This window comes from Mya arenaria, chromosome 16 (assembly GCF_026914265.1).
Source record: "Mya arenaria isolate MELC-2E11 chromosome 16, ASM2691426v1".
Classification (NCBI taxonomy): Eukaryota; Metazoa; Mollusca; class Bivalvia; order Myida; family Myidae; genus Mya; species Mya arenaria.
The window spans coordinates 15,653,386-15,679,343 of NC_069137.1; the positions used below are offsets into that span (position 1 = coordinate 15,653,386).

General features: G+C 33.3%; 1 protein-coding gene across 7 annotated transcripts; it reads left to right on the forward strand.

Moving 5' to 3' along the window:
- The first annotated feature begins 1,738 nt into the window (after positions 1 to 1,738).
- Positions 1,739 to 25,221, forward strand: LOC128221970 (uncharacterized). Of its 7 annotated transcripts, XM_052930698.1 has the most exons (8): positions 1,745 to 1,800; positions 2,099 to 2,189; positions 13,418 to 13,519; positions 14,316 to 14,408; positions 15,858 to 15,921; positions 16,306 to 16,749; positions 18,666 to 18,831; positions 22,542 to 25,221. In XM_052930698.1, exons 3-8 carry the CDS (start codon positions 13,442 to 13,444, stop codon positions 23,467 to 23,469), a joined length of 1,773 nt encoding a protein of 590 aa, XP_052786658.1. In that variant the 5' UTR covers positions 1,745 to 1,800; positions 2,099 to 2,189; positions 13,418 to 13,441; the 3' UTR covers positions 23,470 to 25,221. The 7 variants fall into 7 exon arrangements, with proteins under 7 accessions (XP_052786656.1, XP_052786658.1, XP_052786657.1 ...); XM_052930696.1 differs by having other exon boundaries at positions 1,739 to 2,189; XM_052930697.1 differs by lacking the exons at positions 1,745 to 1,800; positions 2,099 to 2,189 and adding an exon at positions 2,208 to 2,391.
- The last annotated feature ends 737 nt before the right edge of the window (positions 25,222 to 25,958 follow it).

Below are 25,958 nucleotides of genomic sequence, written 5' to 3' on the forward strand. Positions count from 1 at the left end.
ATAATTTTACCAATGTTTGGTTATGATGGATTAAAAGTACACACAAAAGGAATAATGTCTTTTTCCGATGATTTAACATTTGGCTGCAAGGCGTCCTCTGCACTGATGGAAAATGTTTTCGAAACAGCTTCATCTATAACAGAAATTGGATAGCTTCGTTCTTCAAAATAGGTTTTTAGTTTATCACATATCCTGGAAACGGTCATCACTTGATGTTATTCTTCTATAGCGTTTAGCCTGGCTGTAGGGGATGCCGACCTTGCACTTTTTTGGATGACACGAAGAGTATGCTATGTATTGGTGGCAATTTGTTGATTTTTCAAAAACGCTTGTTTCCAAACCACCCTTTAAGTCTTTTTCGATATGGACATCCAAGAATGAAACACATGTTTTAGAGACATTATTTGTAAATTTAATATTTTGGTGGACTTTGTTGATATCGTGAAGAAAAGCCGTTAATTCGTCTTCAGATTACAAAATTCAAAACTATTTTATAACATGGGTGTACGGGAAAGAGTACATTTCCAAATATCCATAGTGTAGGGGAATTTTTACTTTTCCGTACACTCAGCGTGTACGAGAACTGGTCTATTTCCGTACATCCATAATATACGGGAATTGTACACGCTCGTATATTCATCGTGTATAATCAGGTACTTTCAAAGTGTACGGAAGAACATATTTTCCCGTATTTTCAACATGTACGGAGACCGAACTTGCCCGTACACTCAAGATATACGGAGATGTACGGTGATTCAGACCTCTATTTAATTTCATCGAAAGCTGTCGAAACCCATTAAAGCAATTGATTTGCTACAAAGGCGATTCTTACTGACACCTTTCTGTTTTTCTATAGGTATAAATGTCGTTCATATCATATATGCTATCAAATTAAACACCCAAAGACCTTAATTGATAACAGAATTCATTTTTTTTTTTATAACACGGATGTACGGGTTAGTACAGGCCCATACATCGAATCACGTCTCTCAAGATGTGCGAGTTTTATGAATATAAGGGTCCGAACACACCCTTATATTCAATATCCCGTACACTTACCGTACACGTTGGATGTACGGGTTTCAGAACACTCCCGTATATTAAACCATTTATCTCAGTGTTCCTGTATTACTTATTTGTTATTTTGAGAAATACTCAGTCAATGGCGAAGATTCAAGAGAGAGCTCTTAGACTACTAGTCCTCATTGACTATATTACTTGATAAGGCAAATATGCCTACCTTAGATATTCCTAGAATTCGGACAATAGCTTAAGAAAGTTTCAGAAGAGTTATTTGTTAGCTCCATCTATTTTATCGAAACTTGTTTTTCAGATGTCACGGTAAGCGTTTTTGTAAAATAACTGAAATTTATTAGAATAAAATGCGGTGTATTTAATTACAAAGAATAGACTGCGATTAAAATAGTATTTATATCAATTTACAGAAGTTGTATTTTTGGCACGTTTATATACGGATACGCTATTTTTGGCCATTGTTGACGTCAGACTTTATATAGATTAATAGTTATAAACGGCTACCTCCATGTACATTGTCATTATCAAAGGGCGAAAACAAACTTCTGCAAGTTGCACGATGATTTCTGTGTTATCGCTCTTACTGGTACTACTAATGCGTAATCAGCTGTCTACTAACTAGTCATATTTATATTTAGAAAACGAAAGTAAGAATTGTGGAAAAGTGCAGAAAATGAGTCAGTTTGGCATTCAGGGAAAACTATATGTGGTGAAACCGAAACTTGATCATTTTGTAAAATAACTGAATTGTATCAGATTAAATTGGTACCGATTAATTAAATTATATAAGTATACAGAGAATACATTGCGATTATGAGAATACTGATATAAAATTTGCAGAAGTTGTATATTTGCCACATTTACAAGCTTTGTATGGCAATTGTTTACTGCAGAGATTCATATCGATAAATTTATATAAACGGCTACATTCATGTACATTGTCAATATCAATGGAATAATACAAACGTCTGCAAGTTGCACAATGATTCCTCTGTCGTCTCTCTTTCTGGTACTACTAATGTGTATATATATACTCATTTGATCATTTATTTTGAAATCTTAGAGTGCCTATTCCAGGAAAACTGCCTACGTTTCGATTATGTTTTGAGGTGATACCTTAAACTTTCAAATCTGCTGTCTACTTACTATTAAAGGTACAGTTTATCTAAAATATTCATATCATTTCGAAAACGAAAGTAAGAATTGTGGAAAAGTGCAAGAAATGAGTCATTCTGGCTTTCTGCAAATACTATAAGTGGTAAATGTGTAAACCGAAACTTGAAAGTTTTGTACTGCGTTCCTTATTTACTTGATTCATTTAAACACAAAGAGCTGTAACATTACATCGGCGTGAAGGTAAGTGGCTTTGTTAATAATTAACATGATGGTACCAATGTGCTTGCATCTATAGAATTATACATTGAATGGAGGTTTATCGTCTGATACGAAAGTCTGAGGGATGTTGATCGAGATACCAACGAATTAAAAAACTCTTATGCGGATTTAGTGGGATAAGTAATATTTGCATTCTTCAGAGTTTTGGATTTTAAAAGGAAATCATCTCAATGATAATCACAACAAACTATTTTTGAGTTGGTAAAATCAAGACTAAGTAAGAAATTTAGCTAAATGAAATAAGCTGCTTAAGCTTCTTACGCTTAAGCACCTTCGAAAAATTGGTGTCTGCAGATTAAATGTTATAATAATGATAAATTCAATTTTTGCATGTTTGAAGTCTAAATTAAAACATGAAACAGAAAGTATAATTTAAGGAGGTTATTTTTAATTCATATGGGTTATTTTGTTTAATCAATCATTGCTTGCTATATATTTGGTTTCATAATGTTGTGACACATTTACTGTTCTGTGCACTCTTGTTTTGTATTCATGAACTCCTCGTGGATTTAAAATACCAATGAAATGCACATTCTTTTCTTGGAAAGAACTTGTTATTTTGCCAAAAACATGTGCACTTCCCACAAAATCTTACGGAAATGCAGGAGAGTCAGGTTTTGTTAACAATGTTTGTTGTCTCGTATGAATTCTTAAATGGAAAGGATTGGCAAACATTTGCATGAGAACGATTTTTATGATCCTGCCAAATTCTGCGCATGACCTATTGTAATCACATTGTCTGTCCGTCCGTCTGTTCGTCTACATTTCTGATGTTCTCTGTAAAACTTGAATAGTCGATTGCTAAACTTATCAAAACCAAGTTTATGTAATTTAAAAGGATTATTCCCGTTGTATTTTTACCGTTAACCGTTGTAGTATACACCTACATTGGATAAGAAAAAGCTGAACAACTGACCATAAAACCGTTATACATATCAACCTCAAACTTAATTAATTTACTCACAGTAACTATACCATTTTCTTTTTATGACAAGTAATGTCACTCGAACTTAAATATTGTCAGATGTAGGGCTTATTGTAAACGTATGAAAAATCTGCAAATTAACAGAACTACAAATTTTCAAAGGCATTGTATGAAACTTAAGCATCAACATATTTATGGCAATGTGTACTTGTGTGTTACACTAGAACCATAACTTTCTGACCCATTTTTTACTAAAGTGCCATCCTTGGTCATTAAGCACAATATATTGAAAAATTGAATGGAAATAATAAATGGCAATACATTTTTTACTAATTCAAATTACAAGAACCATAACTGTGAGGCTCATTATTCCCAAATTGTCTTCCTTGCAATAAAGAGTTTTTGCACGTTAGAACTTTGGACAGTTTTTGAATGGAACTGTCTAAAATTTAAATTCTGAATAGATGGCAATGTTATAATGTATGCTGTAAAAAAGTCGACACTCTTGGACCAATTTTACCAAATCCTTGATATGATAAAAACGCGTATGTAAAATTTGTGAAATTATAAGATTGGTTCATGGCGATAGGGACGACATGTGAACCCTAAGAACATATTACTGTCACTTTGATACCAAATTACCTCCCCTGACAACCAAGTATTTTGTATATAAATATTAAAAGGCGTACAATATAGGTTGAAGCAAAAAAATAAAATGCCTTATCATGTTAAACTCATTTTACCTAAATGATCAACCAAAAAAAAAACTTCAGCAAATTGCACGATGATTTCTGTGTTATCGCTCTTACTGGTACTACTAATGCGTTTATAATATTGTATGGCCTGTTCCAGGAAATTTGTAAATTCTTAAGCGAATTTAGTGGGTGGCGACGGCTTCTTCCTCTCCAACACCCCTCCCCCCCTCAATAAATTAAAATTCTACATGTTAATTTTTTTATGAAATATCCTAAAGTTTCGTTTGTGTGTGTAGCTGCAAACACCCCTAACCATATTATTCAAATCCTAAGTTTCTTTGCTTCGGGGATAGGGGCGCACGTCAATAATTGCACCCAAAAGTGACGCACCTCTTTCCAACACCCCTTGGATCCGCTCCATAAAGTAGCCGAAAATTTGCAAAGTTTGTAATTAGAGAGTTATTCTACATACATCATCTTAATGTAAACGTTTTGTTTACTGTCGTGTTAATACTTGATACGCAAAATCTGCCTGAATTACTTTTTTGTTCTGAGAAATACTCAGTCAATGATGAAGATTCAATTTAGGGAACTGCATTACTTCATAAGGCAAATCTATATAGTTACCTTACATTTTTGTTCTAAGAAATACTCAGTCAATGGGGACGATTCAAGAGAGAGCTCTTACACTTCTCTTTCTCTTAACTGTATTACTTGATAAGACAAATATGCATACCGTACATATTCGTAGAATGTGGACTATGGCTTTTAAATCTCAAAAGAGTTAATAATATAGCTCCGATAGTTATATCGAACCTTTTTGTTAAAAGGGTCAACGCACATTTACCGAGTTCGACTACAATTACTTCTCACATCTTGAGTCCCTGATAACAGAAGTAATCTTAGTTCACTGATGGGTTGCTTTTGATCGAAGTATATCTACGATAAATGACTTGTTGAAATAACTGAACTGTATCAGATTAAAATGGTACGGATAAATTCAATTATATAAGAATACAGAGAATACATTGCGATTATATGAGTATTGATATAAAATTTACAGAAGTTATATATTTGGCACATTTACTCGCTTTGTATTGCAATTGTTTACTGCAGAGATTCATATCGATTAATTTATAGTTTAGTTTATCTTTAAACGACTACATTCATGTACATTGTCAATATCAATGGAATAATACAAACGTCTGCAAGTTGCACAATGATTCCTCTGTCGTCTCTCTTTCTGGTACTACTAATGTGTATATATATACTCATTTGATAATTTATTTTGAAATCTTAGAGTGCCTATTCCAGGAAAACTGCTTACGTTTCGATTTTTTGAGGTGATACCTTAAACTTTCAAATCTGCTGACTACTTACTATTAAAAGTACAGTTTATCTAAAATATTCATATTATTTCGAAAAAGAAAGTAAGAATAGTGGAAAAAGGCAAGAAATGCATCATTCTGGCTTTCTGCGAAAACTATAAGCCTTTGGTGATAAATGAGTAAACCGAAACTCAAAAGTTTTGTACTGCGATCCTTATTTACTTGATTCATTTAAACACAAAGAGCTGTAACATTACATCGGCGTGAAGGTAAGTGGCTTTGTTAATAATTAACATGATGGTACCAATGTGCTTGCATCTATAGAATTATACATTGGATGGAGGATTATCTTCTAATACGAAAGTCTGAGGGATGTTGATCGAGATACCAACGAATTAAAAAACTCTTATGCGGATTTAGTGGGATAAGTAATATTTGCATTCTTCAGATTTTTTGGATTTTAAAAGGAAATCATCTCAATGATAATCACATCAAACTATTTTTTGAATCGGTAAAATCAAGACTAAGTAAGAAATTAAGGTTAATGAAATAAGCTGCTTAAGCTTCTTACGCTTAAGGACTTTCGAGAAATTGGTGTCTGCAGATTAAATGTTATAATAATGATAAATTCAATTTTTGCATGTTTGAAGTCTAAATTAAAACATGAAACAGAATAAAACATGAAACAGAAATTATGATTTAAGGATCTTATTTTTAATTCATATTGGTTATTTTGTTTAATCAATTATTGCTTGCTATATATGTGGTTTCATAATGTTGTGACACATTCACTGTTCTGTGCACTCTTGTTTTGTATTCATGAACTCCTCATGGATTTAAAATACCAATGAAATGCACATTCTCATTCTTCCATAAATCCTTACATGGAAAGGATTGGCAAACATTTGCATGAGAACGATTTTTAAGATCCTGCCAAATTTTGCGCATGACGTTTTGTAATCACATTGTCTGTCCGTCTGTCTGTTCGTCTACTTTTGTAATGTTCTCTGTAAAACTTGAATGGTCGACTCCTAAACTTATCAAAACAAAGTTTATGGGATTTAAAAGGATTATTCCCATTGTATTTTTACCGTTAACCGTTGTAGCATTCACCTAGATTGGATAAGAAACAGCTGAACAACTGACCATAAAACCGTTATACATATCAACCTAAAACTTAATTTGCTCACAGTAACAATACACTTTTTTATGACAAGTTATGTAACTCGAACTTAAATATTGTCAGATGTAGGGCCTTTTGTAAACGTATGAAAAATCAGCAAATTAACAGAACTATAAATTTTCAAAGGCATTGTATGGAACTTAAGCATCAACATATTTATGTCAAAGCTTGTGTGTTACACTAGAACCATATCTTTCTGACCCATTTTTTTTCGCAAACTTATTTTCTTTGTTTTTCACCCAATGTTTTTTTATTTTTGTATTTTTAAAATGTGTTAGGTAATACTAATAAGAGATATTTTTTGTTTCCTGAAATTTATTTTAGAAATATGTTTTTTCTGCATTTAAAGTATTTTTTCCAATGGGATTCCCATTGGAAAATGGCCTTCCCATTGGAAAAATGGTTTTTCCAATTGGAAAATCAGCCCAACATTTTTTGTTGGAAAATTCTCCCACATTTTCAAAAAAGGAATTAGTGATTAGTAACAATCATTATCATTAATGGTTAAAATGTTATCTAGAAAAAGTGCGTTTATAGTACTTTTTATCATTTTTTGTAAAAACAAATCCCGTCGACCATTTTTTCCAATTGGATATTTCCCACAATTCAATATGGGAAAAGTCAGGAAATTGGAAAACTCCAATTGGAACATTGTCCCATTGGAATCTTCCAATTGGTAACATTAGCAATGGGCTTAATCCAATTGGAGGTTCAATTCCCACTAAAATTGTGTAAGGATTTACGTATTTAATAATTTAATATAGTTGACTAAAGAGTATTAAACTAGTTCAAAATGAGCTATTTCAGACAAAGTCTCTGCTATCCCCCGCACCTAAAACAAGGGAAGCTGAAACAATCGGATAAAAAATTGTACTAGTATCTGATACAGGGTTAATGAAGCAATACGATGGTTAGACGTCATGCTAACCATTGTATAGTATAACAGCGATGAGGAATATGGATAAGTCGACAGTTGACAGGTAAGGACATTGTAAGAAGTGTCATTTTGCTAATTTATGCTTTAATATGACACTATTTTTTTTCTTTATTCCCATTTCCTACATGTTCCCATTACAAAATCTTACCTGTCCTTCCAATTGGAAAGTTCCCATTTTGAAACTGAACTTTATTCTCCAATTGGAATTTTCCCATTAACCAAATATTCCAATTGGAATTTTCCAATGTTCATACTTTCCCACTTTGAATGTGGGAATCCTCCAATTGGAAAGATTCACTCATGGGAAGGATTTGCAAACAAATGCCTTAAATGAATCTATCGGTTCTTCATTTTTAATGAATATGTTATTTTTCATGTAGTGAGTGTAAAATATTCTTAATTAAACAGTCAATTTCAATTTTAAAAATTATGTTCAAACTTTTCACACAATTTTAATAGAGCCAGTTTTCTAATTGGAAAAGCTTGAAAAAGCCATTTTCCAATGGGAAGGCCATTTTCCAATGGGACTCCCATTGGAAAAGTTGACTTTAAATGCCAAAAAAACATATTTCTAAATTAAATTTCAGGAAACAAAAAATATCGCTTATTAGTATTACCTAACAAATTTTAAAAATACAAAAATAAAAAACATTGGGTGAAAAATAAAAAAAATAAGTTTGCAAAAATTCCGGATTTGCAAACTTAATCCGGATGCTGTTAATAATATATTGCCTTCCTTAATCATTTAGCACAATATATTGAAAAAGTGAATGGAAATAATAAATGGCAATACATTTTTGACTAATTCACATTACAAGAACCATAACTGTGAGGCTCATGGTTCCCAAATTGTCTTCCTTGCAATAAAGTGTTTTTGCACGTTAGAACTTTGAACAGTTTTTGGATGGAACTGTCTAAAATTTAAATTCTGAATAGATGGCAATGTTATATTGTATTCTTGGACTAATTCTACCAAATCCTTGATACGATAAAAACGCGTATTTAAAATTTGTGAAATTATAAGATTGGTTGATGGCGATAGGGACCACATGTGAACCATAAGAACACATTATTGTCACTTAAATACCAAATTACCTCCCCTGACAATCACATATTTTGTATATAAATATTAAAAGGCGTACAATATAGGTTGAAGCAAAAAAATAAAATGCCTTATCATGTTAAACTCATTTTACCTAAATGATAAAACACTTTTGCAAATTGCACGATGATTTCTGTGTTATCGCTCTTACTGGTACTACTATTGCGTATATAATATTGTAATGCCTATTCCAGGAAATCTGCTGTCTACTTACTATTCAAAGTACGGTCTACCTAAAATATTCATTTTAATATTAAGAAAACGAAAGTAAGAATTGTGGAAAAGTGCAGAAAATGAATCAGTTTGGCATTCAGGGAAAACTATATGTGGTAAATGTGTAAACCGAAACCTGAAATTGTTGTTCTGCGTTCTTTATCTACTTGATTTTTGTTCATACAAAAAGCTGTAACATTACATCTGGGTGAAGGTAGGTGGCTTTTTTTACATTTTACATGATGTCAATGTGCTATCGTATTATGAATTGGAATTGGCAGTCAGAAGTCTGATGCGAAAGTCTTAAGTATGGCGATCGAGTTAGCCATAAATTTGTAAATTCTGAAGTGGATTATGTGGGAGGCGACGGCCTTTCCCTCCCCCCCCCCCCCCCCGTAAATTTAACTTATCCATGTTTATGAAATATCCTAAATGTGTGTTTGTGTGTGTACCTGCAAACACCAATAACCATATTATTTAAATCCTAATTTTCTTCGCTTCGGGACTAGGGGCGCACGTCAATAATTGCCCCTAAAAGTGACGCACCTCTTTCCAACACCCCTTGGATCCGCTCCATGAAGTAGCCAAAAATTTGCAAAGTTTATATTTAGAATGTTTTTCGACATACATCATCTAAATGTAAACGTTTTGTTTACTGTCGTGTTAATACCTGATAAGCAAAATCTGCCTGAATTACTTTTTTGTTCTGAGAAATACTCAGTCAATGATGAAAATTCAATAGGGACCTGCATTACTTGATAAGGCAAATCTATATACCTTACATATTTGTTCTTAGAAATACTCAGTCAATGGGGACGATTCAAGAGAGAGCTCTTAGACTTCTCTTTCTCTTAACTGCATTACTTCATAAGGCAAATCTACATACCTTACATATTTGTTCTGCGAAATACTCAGTCAAGAGAGAGAGAGAGAGAGAGCTCTTAGACTACTTTTCCTCTTTTACTGTATACTTGATAAGGCAAGTATGCCTACCTTACATATTCGTAGAATGTGGACTATGGCTGTTGAAAATCTCAGAAGAGTAAATAATATAGCTCCGTCAGTTATATCGAGCCTTGTTGTTAAAAGGTCAACGCACGTTTACCGAGTTCGACCCCAGTTACTCCTCACATCTTTAGTCCCTGATAACAGGAGTAATTTTAGCTTACTGTTGGTTTGCTTTTGATCGAAGCATATCTACAATAAATGATTTTGTAAAATAACTGAATTGTATCAGATTAAAATGGTACGGATAAATTCAATTATATAAGTATACAGAGAATACATTGCGATTATATGAGTATTGATATAAAATTTACAGAAGTTATATATTTGGCACATTTACTCGCTTTGTATTGCAATTGTTTACTGCAGAGATTCATATCGATTAATTTATATAAACGACTACATTCATGTACATTGTCAATATCAATGGAATAATACAAACGTCTGCAAGTTGCACAATGATTCCTGTGTGTCTCTCTTTCTGGTACTACTAATGTGTATATATATACTCATTGATAATTTATTTTGAAATCTTAGAGTGCCTATTCCAGGAAAACTGCCTACGTTTCGATTATGTTTTGAGGTGATACCTTAAACTTTCAAATCTGCTGACTACTTACTATTAAAAGTACAGTTTATCTAAAATATTCATATTATTTAGAAACCGAAAGTAAGAATAATGGAAAAGTGCAAGAAATGAATCATTCTGGCTTTCTGCAAAAACTGTAAGTGATGAATGAGTAAACCGAAACTCAAAAGTTTTGTACTGCGATCCTTATTTACTTGATTCATTTAAACACAAAGAGCTGTAACATTACATCGGCTTGAAGGTAAGTGGCTTTGTTAATAATTAACATGATGGTACAAATGTGCTTGCATCTAAAGAATTATACATTGGATGGAAGTTTATCTTCTGATACGAAAGTCTGAGGGATGTTGATCTAGATACCAACGAATTAAGAAACTCTTATGCGGATTTAGTGGGATAAGTAATATTTGCATTCCTCAGAGTTTTTGGATTTTAAAAGGAAATCATCTCAATGATAATCACAACAAACTATTTTTGAGTTGGTAAAATCAAGACTAAGTAAGAAATTTAGATTAAAGAAATAAGCATCTTAAGCTTCTTACGCTTAAGCACCTTCGAAAATTTGGTGTCTGCAGATTAAATGTTATAATAATGATAAATTCAATTTTCGCATGTTTGAAGTCTAAATTAAAACATGAAACAGAAATTATGATTTAAGGAGGTTATTTTTTAATTAATATTGGTTATTTTGTTTAATCAATTATTGTTTGTTATATATTTGGTTTCATAATGTTGTGACACATTTACTGTTCTGTGCACTCTTGTTTTGTATTCATGAACTCCTCATGGATTTAAAATACCAATGAAATGCACATTCTTTTCTTGGAAAGAACTTGTTATTTTGCCAAAAAAAAAAATGTGCACTTCCCACAAAATCTTACGGAAATGCAAGATAGTCAGGTTTTGTTAACACTGTTTGTTGTCTGGTATAAATCCTTACATGGAAAGGATTGGCAAACATTTGCATGAGAACGATTTTTAAGATCCTGCCAAATTTTGCGCATGACTTATTGTAATCACATTGTCTGTCCGTCTGTCTGTTCGTCTATATTTGTAATGTTCTCTGTAAAACTTGAATGGTCGATTGCGAAACTTATCAAAACCAAATTTATGGGATGTAAAAGGATTATTCCCATTGTATTTTTACCGTACACCTAGATTGGATAAGAAACAGCTGAACAACTGACCATAAAACCGTTGTACATATCAACTTCAAACTTAATTAGTTTGATCACAGTAACAATACCATTTTCTTTTTATGACAAGTAATGTATCTCGAACTTAAATATTGATACATATGGGGTTTTTTTTGTAGACGTATGAAAAACCAGCAAATTAACAGAACTAAAAATTTTCAAAGGCATTGTATGAAACTTAAGCATCAACATATTTATGGCAATGTGAACTTGTGGGTTACACTGGAACCATAACTTTCTGATCCATTTTTAACGAATTGTCTTCCTTGGTCATTGAGCACAATATATTGAAAAAGTGAATGGAAATAATAAATGGCAATACATTTTTTACTAATTCACATTACAAGAACCACAACTGTGCGGCTCATTGTTCCCGAATTGTCTTCCTTGCAATAAAGTGTTTTTGCACGTTAGAACTTTGAACATTTTTTTGATGGAACTGAGTAAAATTTAAATTCTGAATATATTAAAAACAAATATTGTATGCTGTACAAAACTCGACACTCTTGGACTAATTCTACCAAATCCTTGACATGATAAAAATGCGTTTTTAAAATTTGTGAAATTAAAAGATTGGTTGATGGCGATAGGGACCACATGTGAACCCTAAAAACACATAATTGTCATTTAAATACCAAATAACCTCCACTGACAACCAAGTATGTTGTATATATATATATATATATATATATATATATATATATATATATATATATATATATAGGTTTACATTATAGGTTGTAGCAAAATAAATTAATGCCTTATCATGTTAAACTCATTTTACCTAAATTATCAACCAGAAAAAGAGCATATAGGTACAGATAAAACAATATGTTGACGCTATTTGAACTGTGGAACTAGTGGCAACGAAGCTATGAAGACTATTGAACAAGTTACAAACTATACAATTCCTGGAGTAATTATTGATAACAAATTGAATTGGAAAGAGCAAGTTTCAATGTTTGTAGAACATTGAATTCTAAAATAGCACTTCTAAAACGAATTAATTACCTCTTGAGTTATGACATACAAAAACTATTTTACAATGCGTATATGTTATCTACACTGGGCTATTGTTGTTCTATATAGAGCAGATGCATAAATTCACACACATGCAAAATATCTATAATTCAGAATAAATCTGCAAAAATAATTTTACAAAAACCTGTTAAAACGTCATCCAGTCTATTGTTCAAGGAATTAGGCTGGTAATCGTTTGATAATAGATGTAAATTTAATGTTGGACTTATTATCTACAAGTTTTTGCATTGTCTCATGCTTGAACACTTAAGTGAAGTTATTTCATTTACCAATAACACAAAATACTCATTGCGGTCTGCCACTCATAATGATTTGAGTTCCCTTTGCAACAAGACTAATTGGTGGCAAGAAATAATTTACTTATTTTGCTAAATCTGTATGGAATTCTATACAGCTCTTTATTCGAGAAACATCATCTTTATTTGCATTCAAAGCACAATTCAAAAAACACCTTATAACAAAACAATGACTTGAGTGAATGATTGTCTACTAAAATTGTTTGTTTAAATGCGATTTATTTTTGTCTTTCTTAATTTTGAACATTGTAAATGTTGTGTTTGAATGTCGTCTTGCTTGTTCTTGTTTTAATGATAAATGTTCTGTAGTATCCATTGAAGACCACATTGTAAACAAGATACTTATGTCACTTAATGTGTTATCTTCATGAAATAAAGTTATTATCATAATTATATTATTATTTAATAAACATTTTTTTACGTATATCACATATGCTTTCATATCATCTAATGGCTCTAGTTTGCCTTTCTTTTTAGTGTATAACGCGTCAGCGAGTAAATATGACGGACAGTACAAAACATCAGAATGTGATTGAACAGGCCCAGAAACTGACGAAGGAATATGTCGAACTCCTGAATGTAGGTAACAACGAACTCAATATCGGATTCAAGGGGCACACGGCGCCTCCTATCTCTCCTATCTCCCAAAATATGAATATAATATAACAAAATAAACCATTTGTTTTGTGAGAGATTTTCAAACTCCACTCCGCGTTAACTGCCTATTTTTTATGGGTTCCGGCGTAGAACTGGGACACACGTATTAAATTGCGCCCATCTTAAAAAAAACTACTGGAGCCGCCCTTGCATAGCATAGCAGCTCATGTCTCTTTTAAATGAATCGACGGTTTGACAGTCAAACATATAATTCGACATTAAAATGAATTTAGAAACAATCATGTAGTTAAGTTCAAAACAAAAACTGCCAGAAACAACAGTACCAAAAGCATCAAAACAGTTCACCAATCATTTGAGACAATACTTATTTGAATTTACAACACTTGAATTAATTTGTTAAAGTTATCCAGCGTGTTATTTAAATTCTGTATCTTACGATATTCTTTTCATTTTAAATAAAATCACAAATGATATTCTCGTACAATAATTCTTAAGACATGAAGGGAAGGAAACGTTTCTCCTAAGATTCGTCTCCTAACCATTATTTTAGTTTGTAAACACCGTGTCTAGGCGATTACCCGAATACTTTCATTACGATATTTTGATAATGTATAACATGTATCTTGTCATGTGACATTGTGTGCCTCTCATTTTGTGATTTTATGCTTTCAAACAGACTCTTGATTCAATTTAAGGCTACTTTGTCCTGTAGTTTCCATTATTTTATGGATATTAACTGCGCTCTTTTCATTTAAAGGAATGGGAACCAAAACGAGTGGCAACTGTTGCAAGAATTAGAGAGATTGCTTCAGAACTGCAAAACGTGAAACAAGATGTAAACATCTCCAAGGTAACGTATCTTACTACTGAATATACATCTGCAAGGTAACGTATCTTATGACAAGGTGGCGCAGATTTAACATGCTCTTATAACTGAAGACAATATGTAAAACAAAAGTAGCGTCTTCTACCCAAATATGAATCTTTTTAATGAAGGTAACATATTTAAACCTGTGTATATGTGTGCAAGATAACGTATCAAAACCAATCTGTACGTATCTTTCCAAAAGTATACAGTTGCAAGTTTACTTTTTACTCAGTATGTATAGCTGTAAAGTAACTTATCTTATTCGATATGTTTAGTTACCATATAAGGTATGGTAAATCAATTTGATCAGTTGCAAGGCTACGTATCTGCCTCATTCTATACAGTTACAAGGAAACGTTTCTTTCTCGATATCCAAGTTGACGTATATTAATCGATATGTAGAGTTCCAAGGAAACATACCGTATTCAAAATGTTTAGTTGCAAGGTTACGTATTTGACGAATAATATTAAGTTATAATGTAATAAATCCGACTTAAACTGTTCCGTTACAATGTAACACTGATTTGAATATTGAACACAGGCAAATATTTTCACTGGTAACATGTGTACATAGTTAATGGCCATGGCTTAGTAAAAGGTGATTCATGTTTGTTATCTTACGTAATGTGTATTGCTTATATAACAGGTGATTAATGATGTTTGTCTAACGTGATTCTGTATTGCTTATATAATAGGATTATCTATGATTGTTGTCTTGCGTGATTATGTATTGCTTATAGTACAGGTGATTCATGATTGTTGTCTTGCGTGATTCTGTATTGCTTATAGTACAGGTGATTCATGATTGTTGTCTTGCGTGATTCTGTATTGCTTATAGTACAGGTGATTCATGATTGTTGTCTTGCGTGATTATGTATTGCTTATAGTACAGGTGATTCATGATTGTTGTCTTGCGTGATTCTGTATTGCTTATAGTACAGGTGATTCATGATTGTTGTCTTGCGTGATTCTGTATTGCTTATATAATAGGCGATTCATGAATGTTGTCTTGCTTGATCATATTTTGCTTATATAAAAGGTGATCGATGAATGTTGTCTTACGTGATTCTGTGTTGCTTATATTACAGGTGGTTCATGATTCTTGTCTTACCTGATTCTGAATTGCTTATATAACAGGTCATTCATGACTGTTATATTGCGTGATTATGTATAACTTATATTACAGGTGTTTCATGACTGTTGTCTTGCGTCATTATGTATTGCTTATATGACAGGTGATCCATTATTATTGTCTAACGTGATTCTGTATTGATAATATAACAGATGATTCATTTTCTTTGTCTTACGTGGTTCTGTATTGCTTATATTGCATATGCTTCATGATTGTTGTCTTACGTGGTTCTGTATTGCTTATATTACAGGTGCTCCATGATTGTTGTCTTACGTGATTCTGTTTTGCTTATATTTTAGGTGGTTGGTGGTGCAGTTGGCATTCTTGGTGGTATAGCCGCTGTGGCAGGAACAATTTTGTCGGGTAACTATGAACGGAAAGGCTTACTCTTGATAACTTTTAATATGTGTGACCTTTTTGTGTTTATATGTTTTGTTTTGATAACTTTACGCGACGGAAGTATATTATTAAAAAACCGAAAACCTGATAATTGACTATTTCACTAGATAAATATCTGCGATCTGATCGCTTAGAGAACACTCGCATTTTCTTACAAAAAGTCTTGGTCATTCCATAGTGTGCAAGAATATACCGTGAGTTGCCTTAAAACCAGAACAAGTTTTACAAAAACAATTTGGTTCGGTTTTTCAGAAATGTGACTTTTTAATATATCTTAAGTGTGTTAATTTAAATAAGTAATTCGGGAGATGAAATTATAATGATAAATTAAATGCTAAAATGTTTCAGGCGGTCTTGCGGCGCCCCTTTTTATCGGAGGAATGGCCGCAGCGGCCGCTGGTACCGCAACTTCGGCTGGGGCAGAAATCGCCGAGCATTTCATTTCTAAAGGGAAACTAGAATCTGCCCAAGAGGTATTGGAAGCTGACAAGAAACTTACCAAGAAGATCGAAGATAAGAAAGCGGAGGTCGACGCCAAGGTCAAGGAGCTGAGCAATCTCTTACGTCTGTCCAAAGAAGAGGTTTTCGGTGCGTTGTTAATGTCTGCTGTGCCCGGAAGAGGATTTGTTCATATGAATGACGAGAGGGTTTTCAAAATGCTTGTGTCTGCCGGATTACTTCCCTTGGTGCACTTGACCTTCCGAGGTCAATCAGTTATTGGGAAGGGTATGGCAGCTTTTGAAGAAGTGTCACTGGCAGGAATTTCGAAAGTGCTCGGCTCTTTGTTGACAGGTATTATTTTAGTATCCAATTTCAGGTTCTAAGGAGCACGTGACACAACGATCTTGAAATAAAATTGAGACTGTTGTTTTGATACATTTTGTATTTATAAAGGCTAATTGGTTTCATTTCTTTGATATCCTTTTCTGTTTAAAGGATAAATGGTTTGGTTAACGCTTAATTGTAGCACAAAATGAAGTTTAGTTTAAGCGCACTGGCTATTCAATTACCGGTTTAAGTTCAGTTGAAGCTTACGTATATGTTTAAATCCCCATACAAGTTCAGGTTAAAGTTTAGGTAAAGTGACTCGCTCATGGTTTGTAAAATACACTTTTTTCTAATTACGAAATAAAGTGTGGCAAATCATAAGGAATGTTAAAACAAAAACTACCAAAAGCTGAAACCCTTCAGCAAATGTTGATATTTGCTCAAATATCGTCTTCGAAGACCACAGTTTTCATTAGCGTGTATAACGCGATTGTAAATTAATTACGGCTGTGGTGTTGCGTGATTGATTGACTGACATTATCACGTGATGTTATCAATGTATCCACAACATGTCAACATATCCACTACTATGTTAAAGTTTCGGTGGCCGTGTGGATTAGACGTATGTTTTCTATTTTTTTCTTGACTTTACCGGCGTGGGTTCAAACCACACTAAAATCAAAATACTTTTTTATGCTTTAATGTATTTTTTTCTGCGATTCCGATATCATAGAGTAAAATAATGATGAAATAAGTGTTCAGATTCATTACTGGGAATATTTATTTTGGTCCGAAAACATGAGCGAATCACTGTAAAGCTGCACTCTCACAGTTTTACCGTTTTGACAATTTTTGATATTTTTTGTCTTTGAATGAGCCAATTTTTGCGTAAATATCTGCAAATCAGTGAAATAAGACTGCTATCAAAACATCAGTTCTCAGATTTTCATATTTCCGTTCGAAAGTTAATGTTGTATTTATGTTTACGCTTATTTGTATGTGAAACAAGAACAGGATGAAGTTTAGTTTAAGATTACTTGTAGTTGTTACTACCAATACTAGTACATACTGACGTAAAGTTAACACTTATCTGCTGGTGTAGCTTTTACAGGCCAAGGTTGAAGGTTAGTTTACGCTTAAATGTCGGCGTATCTAATTATACTGAAGAACGTTGACGAGGTTTATTTAACGCAGACCAGTAATTATACCCACATATACAAGCAAAAGTTTGCGTTTAAATTACGCTTACCTATAGCTACCTTTACATGCAAGTCTTTTTAATTTAGTTTACGCTTACTTGTAGATGAAGCTACCCAAACGTTGACGCCGTTTATTTGACGCTTACCTGTATATGTAGTTAGCTCTATTCGTGTACTCGTACTAGAAACCATTGAAGGTTACCTAGAGCTTACTTGTGGGTGTAGCGATATAAATAAAGTTGAATTTTGGTTTGAAAATTGCTTGCGGAATCACTCTATATGGAATCCGATGTACAAATAAGATTGTTATTTAGTCGTGCCAGTGGCGTTTTATGTTAATACTGTTTATATTGTATGCCTAGTAACCCCATTTTATTTTGGTTCAATTTGAAAGTGTATTGATGTTTGCTTATATGTGAATTAAATGATGGAAAATACGGTAAAAAGAAAGTAATTGTAGTCTGTTTTTTTGTTCTGTATTTCAACTGAAATCGGAGTCAAATGTATCAAATAAGCATTTGTGTGGCCAGAAAAAAATCGTATTTTCATCTGCATTTTTTTATATATTCTTTCTTCACTCATAAACCTGTTTTCAGTGATAAGTAAAGTTGGGTCACCAGGCATTTATATTGCATATAATTGTACATCGTAAACTTGTAGGCTTACTGATACATCATATTACCCTTGTTAGGTCTTATTAACTCTTGTTGTAATTGTAAAGGATCCAAACTTGTGCTTCAGGAATGGCTATTGGTGCTATGCTAGTCCTGGACGTCTATTTTCTCGTATCAAGCTCAATCGAGCTGTCAAATGGATCTCCCTCTGGTGCGGCAGACTCGCTTAGAGGAGTCGCCACTAAGCTGGAGAAGCAAGCACAAGATCTGAAATCAGTTCTTGAACAAATAAGGTAAATTGAAGACTCAATTTTATGTATATAACTGTGACTCACCATGTGATTTTGGTACCAAAATGAGGTATCTGGGCGAAATAGAGTTAAGATCATATTCACAAAGCCTATTCTTTTCCTTTCACAAATCATTTCAGAAATCGAAGTTTCCGTACAACAGGTATAAAAACAAAAATGTTTACTTCTTAATGATTATCAACATATATATAAAGAAAACATAAATATTTTAACATGTTAATCAATTACTGCTACACTTAAAATACACTATTTAAAACTTTATACAAAAAATAATAGCACTTGTAACCCTCTGGTGACAATAAAAAATATGGTTGATATGGCAACGGTTTTTCTTAAATTAAAAACAAAATCATAACGTGGTGTTTTTAAAATGTTATTGTGTCATGAAAATTCAGTGTTTAGTCATAAACTATTTATAATATACAGGGCGAAATGCACATAAGTTCATGTCCCTTGAGTTACAACTGTGTTTTAAGCATCTCAAGTAGATAATAGTAAATAACAGAATGAAGGAGATTTCAAACATGTTAAAAATGTACTAATATTAAATTAATCATTTAACATTGCATATTCAAGTTTAGAATTAGGAATTGTTTTGGTAAACGGCAAACTTTCACTCCAATGAGATGGAAGTTTAATTAACTTAAAATAATAAGTTGACAACTATCATTCTATCACTGAAGTTAAGATAATTATGTAGACAAAAATGATACCAAATCAATAAGCTATAACTAACTCATCTGGAAATGTGTGATCTACACCCTCCCCCCGCCCCATTTTCATAACACTCAAAAAAGGTTGGTTATTATTTTGAAATATTTTGAATGATTATATGACTTTGCCAAATGTGATAAAATCAATACTATTAAAATCAATATAAAAGCAATAGCTAAGTATATACTTTATCATCTCTTTTAAGTTTCTAATGGTAAGTATTTATTTTTTACTCACAAGCATTTACAGACTTATAAAAAAATGTCTTGAGTAATTAAATTATACATAAATGATTGAGTTTGATTTCTTAAACATTTGTACACAAGTAATAAAAAAAATATTTTTCAGTTCTTATGAATATGTTGCTTCTGACATTAAGTAAACTTAATTGCATTGTGTCAACTTAAATCAATATGGAAATATTAGTTATTGAAAATTTATTAATCATTTGAACAACAAACAAATAAAAACAAGGACTTGTTTACAACATGAATGTGCTCATGTTAACTTAATGCCTAATTATGACTAGTTCATATATGTCAACTTCACAAAAAAAACACCTTTGCAATACAAATATCATAACATGAAATCATACATATCACGCATAGTATCAGGCAATAAAAATTGGCAAAATTTACTTGGAACAATTCTCTTACCATTTGACCTACCCTTTGTTCTTAATTATCTTAAAGTCAACAAAAACAAGCCCAAAACAACCAAGATATTTTCTTTTTCAGTTGACAAATTCTGCCATTTTTGAACAATTTCTAGAAATAACCTTGATTCATTTTGCCATTTTTAAAAATATTTTTCTACATATAATCACACGTATTAAAACAGCTACATGTGCCGCATTAATGACTTAATTGGTTTATCAGTGCAAAAGATGTGTAACTATGTTAGTACACTATTTTAGATAGATGATTTGGAAACTGTTGGCTTGGAACATGATGGACTGTTATTGCACAGAGGAGTGATCTCCTCTAACAGGTGCAAATACCTTTTGGCATCAAAGGCCTTGATTTCAATTTTCTCTGGCATTTCTCCACTGCAGGCAGGGCAACATCTGGATTGTCAACATATTCCCGCACAAACACTGTGCCTCTAATATAAATCTAATAAGAATATCTAATAACATTTATCATTTATTACCTAAATGATAAAAATCATTCTATATTTATATACTTTTTAAGCTAAAGAACTCCATGACTATGATTTTATATCGTCCACAATTAAGATCATTTAGGTGTATTTATCTAAAGTGATGGAACTTGGTCAGTCCTGATTTTGGCTTCAACATGTTCTTTAAGAAGTCCATCGAATTGCCTGGGTCACCGCTGGGTCAATAAGCTGGGGGATATTGTACCATAGGATGACTTTTGGACAGTGTCTGCCACTTCTTCCATTACATATCTCTGCATAAGATGATCACCATTTGACCTACATTCATTTATTTTAGGTTAAAAACAAAAATGACAAAACAATCATATCAATATAATTTATGTGTAAATCTGAAAAATGCCGGTTGTGACTGAATTGTATTGCCTTCTGTGTCAGAAAGGTCCACAATGTCAACATTTCAAAAACAAGTTCATAAGCCGTATCAGCTTCAGATAACTTGTATCTATTAGTACTTAGTAACTTTCGTTGGCTGCACATGTTTTTTAAATTAACAAACCGATACTCTGCATGATTGAACTAAAAAATAACTAATGACATCAATATTGACATTTTTCATTTTCCGCCATTTTGCTTCCGGTACAAATTTATTTTGCATTTTTAGCAATGTATAACAACCAGTGGTCAATAATATGATTATTTTCGTAATGGTTTAAATGAATAAATATGAAAACCATGAACTGACCTTCGTTTTATACTATACATACCGCCAGATTCTCGTGTTTAAAGTCAATAATCACGCGTAAGCCTTTTGACCTAAATGTTTATCTTGCGAGGAGTTGAAGTCATGAGCAATCTTTAACAAAGGGCCATCACAACAACGAAAAGTAAATGGGAATTAATTTGTTAAAACCATAAAGGTCAAATACAACTCTTTGTAAAAAATAAACAAATGGACAGTTTAGCAAAAGATAGAAAACGCTTAAAAATATTTGTCTATTGGAAATAAAATTTAAGTGTGTGACGTCAGGTTTGAAGTTGATTTTCTCTAAACGAGGTTGCCTCATTTGGACCCAAAATCTCAGAGTGCGTCACATTACTATCAATTTACATATTATTTTGTTTGGAATAATAGTTATTCTGGAACAGCCACACCCCGAGTGCTTTAAGGCGATAACACCTACTTTTTGTGTCGCTTGCGAAGCATTGCAGAAACAAAGGGATTACTTTGTATGGCCTCGTCATTCGAGTCCTTGTCACACTTTCGTTTACGTCCATTGCATTTGAGCGACTTCTTGTTAAGTCTTAACGGGACTATTTTCAGAATTACACAAGGGACCGTATCTAATATTACACAAAACCATATTAAAAAATGCACAAGCATTTGATATCGCACAAGCGACCGCATTAAATATTGCACAAGCGACCGCATTTGATATTGCACAAGCGACCGCATTTGTTATTGCACAAGCGACCGCATTTGATATTGCACAAGCGGCCGTATCCAGTTTTACACAATGGATCATTTTTAAAATGACACAAGGTAATTGAAATCAATTTGACGCAGGAGACCTTTTTCAATATTACATAGAAACTGTTTTCAGTATTACATACAATACTATTTTGAATATTAAACACTATACCAAATACAGTATTACACCAGAGACCGTATTAAATATTATACGAGGTATCGTATTCAATCTTACATAAGGGATCATATTCAGTTTAAGAAAAGAGGACATATTAACTAATAATACACGATCTCTACATTACTCATTTTCATTTTCGTTTAACAATAGTCACATTTTCAATAAACTTCGCTGCTTTCACATATCCACTTTAATTATTGTTGTTTTCAGGGAGGAAACTGAAGAATACGAGAGGTATCTGCGAAAGAAATTTCGAAAAGAATTGGAAAAGGTCGCGGTACAAAAATGTGCTTCTGATGACGATGCAAAAGGTATACTCGATCATATTTACATGCATTCGAGTAACGAATGGCAGGGTGCGTTTCTGTCACTGAACATTAACCTGAACAGGTACGCGTTTCAAATTGCGCAAGTATTCCGAATTTTTGGAAGATTAATAGAAGAACATCTGAGGCACAAAAAAGAGCAACACGTGGAGATCACATTAATTGCACATGGACGAATAAATCTGCATGCTCTTGTTCCGAGTCAGATATACTATCTTACAAATGTACTGAAATCGGTCACGTGTTTTTCGCCCTGGGGTTGCGCGGTAGATGCAAATGTCGTTTACGGTATCGCTACAAACACGATACGTATCACCAACTTGAAATATTCTGGTCCCGTTATACCCGGGTTACCAGGTGCCTTCAATGTCCTACCGGAAAGAATGGATTTAACGCCAAACGTGATTTTCTCACCCGTTGTGCACGGGGAAGGCGCCCATCAGGCTTTGTTACAACTCATCGCCCTTCTTCAGAGCCCTGCCGATGGCTTGGTCATACCGTACTTCACTGGTGTTGGAAACGACTTGCTGCCATTTCCTGAGATTCCCCTTTGGGTTTGCAGCAACGTTGTAGCGATTTGCGGTTTCTTACTGAACGTCACAGTGAGTCTGAGGGTCGCCGCATGCCTTTCCCCCGAGAATGGCGGAGCCATTACTAGTTTCCTCGGAACTGATGGGTGTGACTCGCGCCTTACGCAGTACTGTCAAGTACCCATGAATAGGACACCGCCGATAGCTATGACAAATTTGATTACATCACCACAGAATGATATTCAGCAATTGGAAGAAATACGGGGACATTTATTTCTCTAATTCAAAACGTTACACATTTTATCGAATTACTTAACAGTCGCGATATTTTTTAAATGTTTTTAGAATTACAAATGCTTACTTTGTCTTGTAATAGACTGTTTTGAGGATTCTTTCTTCAAATTTGATATCCATATATTTTCGATTTGTTAAATAATAGTTTGCATTGATTGACTGAACATATGTATATAATATTAAAAAATATTGTATTTATAATATCTGACGAAAATGTGAAGTAAATAACTGTTATGACCGCTGAGCTGTCGAAGAGACGAATGGGTTGACAAAAAACTTAGTTGTAATCACGTTGAGTAGACAAATATCATATGGATTGATTTGTTTGATATTTGAATGTTTAGCTTTTCAAGTTCAAAGAAATCTACGTCAACGTGGTGAAACTTTTATTCTGGCTGCAACTCAATAACCGTTCAGGATACGTATTACGTATGTTACCAGAAGCAACGTTCACCTGTGTGGCAATACCAATACAACTGACGTCAATGTTTTTTTGTTTCCTCCTTAATATTTGCCTGATATTAAGGTTTGCGTCAACCTACGGTCTTCTTGTTAATGTGTTATCATTGAAACCGTTATTCTGAGTATCATCCATGCGTCATACATAAAGGGCGGTTGGTTTATTTTTGTTTAACAAATAGCCAGTTCGACATGTAACAACCTATCGTCACCTTAGTGCAATAACTCAATAACTGCATAAAGAAATAGAAGCAGATATTGCGTTCTTGCACTAAGGTGACGATATGTTATTACTTGTATCGTTTTCCTTCTTCTTACTTTGATCTCTTGAATTGCAGGCGTAAGAACTGATTCTAAGGGCGGATTAATTCATTTATAGTCGTTGTCTTTATTATTATTATTATTATTATTATTATTATTATTATTATTATTATTATTATTTGTTTTATTTACACTTTATTGCCTTTAATTTAATACTGGCTCTGATATAACTTGTAAGTTATCATAAATGACGGGTGTTGGGACAAGTCTGAGACTTGGTACTTAAACAATGTTGTAATAATTGAGTGGTGTTGGGACAAGTTGGAGACTTGGTACTTAAACAGTGTTAGGTTGTGTAACAATTAACAAGGCTACCCCCCACCCTCCCAAGTGAACTATGTTTCGCCTACTGTCTGTGTTGAAATGTAACGATGTGTGTTTGTCCTTGAGCTAGGTTACCTCCCACCCTCCCAAGTGAACTATGTTTCGCCTACTGTCTGTGTTGAAGTGTAACGATGTGTGTTTGTCCTTGAGCTAGGTTACCTCCCACCCTCCCAAGTGAACTATGTTTCGCTTACTGTCTGTGTTGAAGTGTAACGATGTGTGTTTGTCCTTGATCTTGTTTACCTCCCGACATCCCCAGTGAAATATGTTCAGCTTACTGTCTGTAGTGTATTATGAGGTTGCGTGTTTCACGTGCTAGGCCTTAAACCTAGTGCCTCTAATGGTGTTTTCGTTCATAGTTATGCTTCTTGGCTTGGGATTGCACTGCGGTTTCCATCGTATTGTTCATGTATCAATATTTAAGCAATAAGTGACATTGTGTATTCTTTGTTTTAGTATTAGTAATTTATGAAAAGTAAAGGAATAGCAAAAACGATCTGTGCATATTTATACCACCGACATAAAAGGCGCTTACTCTTATTTGCTATTAGTGTATACTACAATAGTTTGCATGTTCATGTATGATTTGTAGTTCCTGACTTTTTCAATAAAAAAATAAACTATACCCGTAAGAAAGGTGTTCGTCGGTATTATCGAACAGTTTCTTAGAACTTATTTTACGCAAACGCATTAATAGCTCATATACAAGATGCCAAGACCTGTATACGCATTGACGAATCTTTGTTTTAATTAATTGCTGTACTACATTGATAATATCTGGCGACTTCTTTCTAAATGACACGACCATATGATGGATGAATTATAGCCGACTTATCTGTAGTTTTATTTGTATCCATATGAGGCAAGGCGCCCAAAAACCGATTTTTACCCGCATCGAATTCTTGCTTAGTATTCACTGACTTTGACAAAGCGGCAACCAAAGCATTTACCAATGATGTTTTTTTTTAATATTTGTTTATTAATTGTAAGATTGGGCACCACAAACTGGTTAAAACCCCTGAAGGTTTAGTTTCCACACACCGTGCCAAACAGGAAACACCAACCTCTTCCCATGCCGATAGTTTGATAGTTATTTTGATTTTTCATTGTGTATTAATTATAAACACAGTTACACAGTTAAGACGATCTTCAAACCTTCACCAATATGGCAATAGTAGACTTTTATCATAATTACAAGAGCGCTGCGGAGCGAACAACCTCGATCGTATGTTATCGATCGAAAAAGGAGATTACTCTTCAAATATTATGTCCGAGTTAGTATTATTGCTTAACGTGTTGTCTCTGGTAAGTGGGTATCAATATAAATTTGAACAAGTCTCCATCTTACACGACGATGACGTCCACCGACAGCC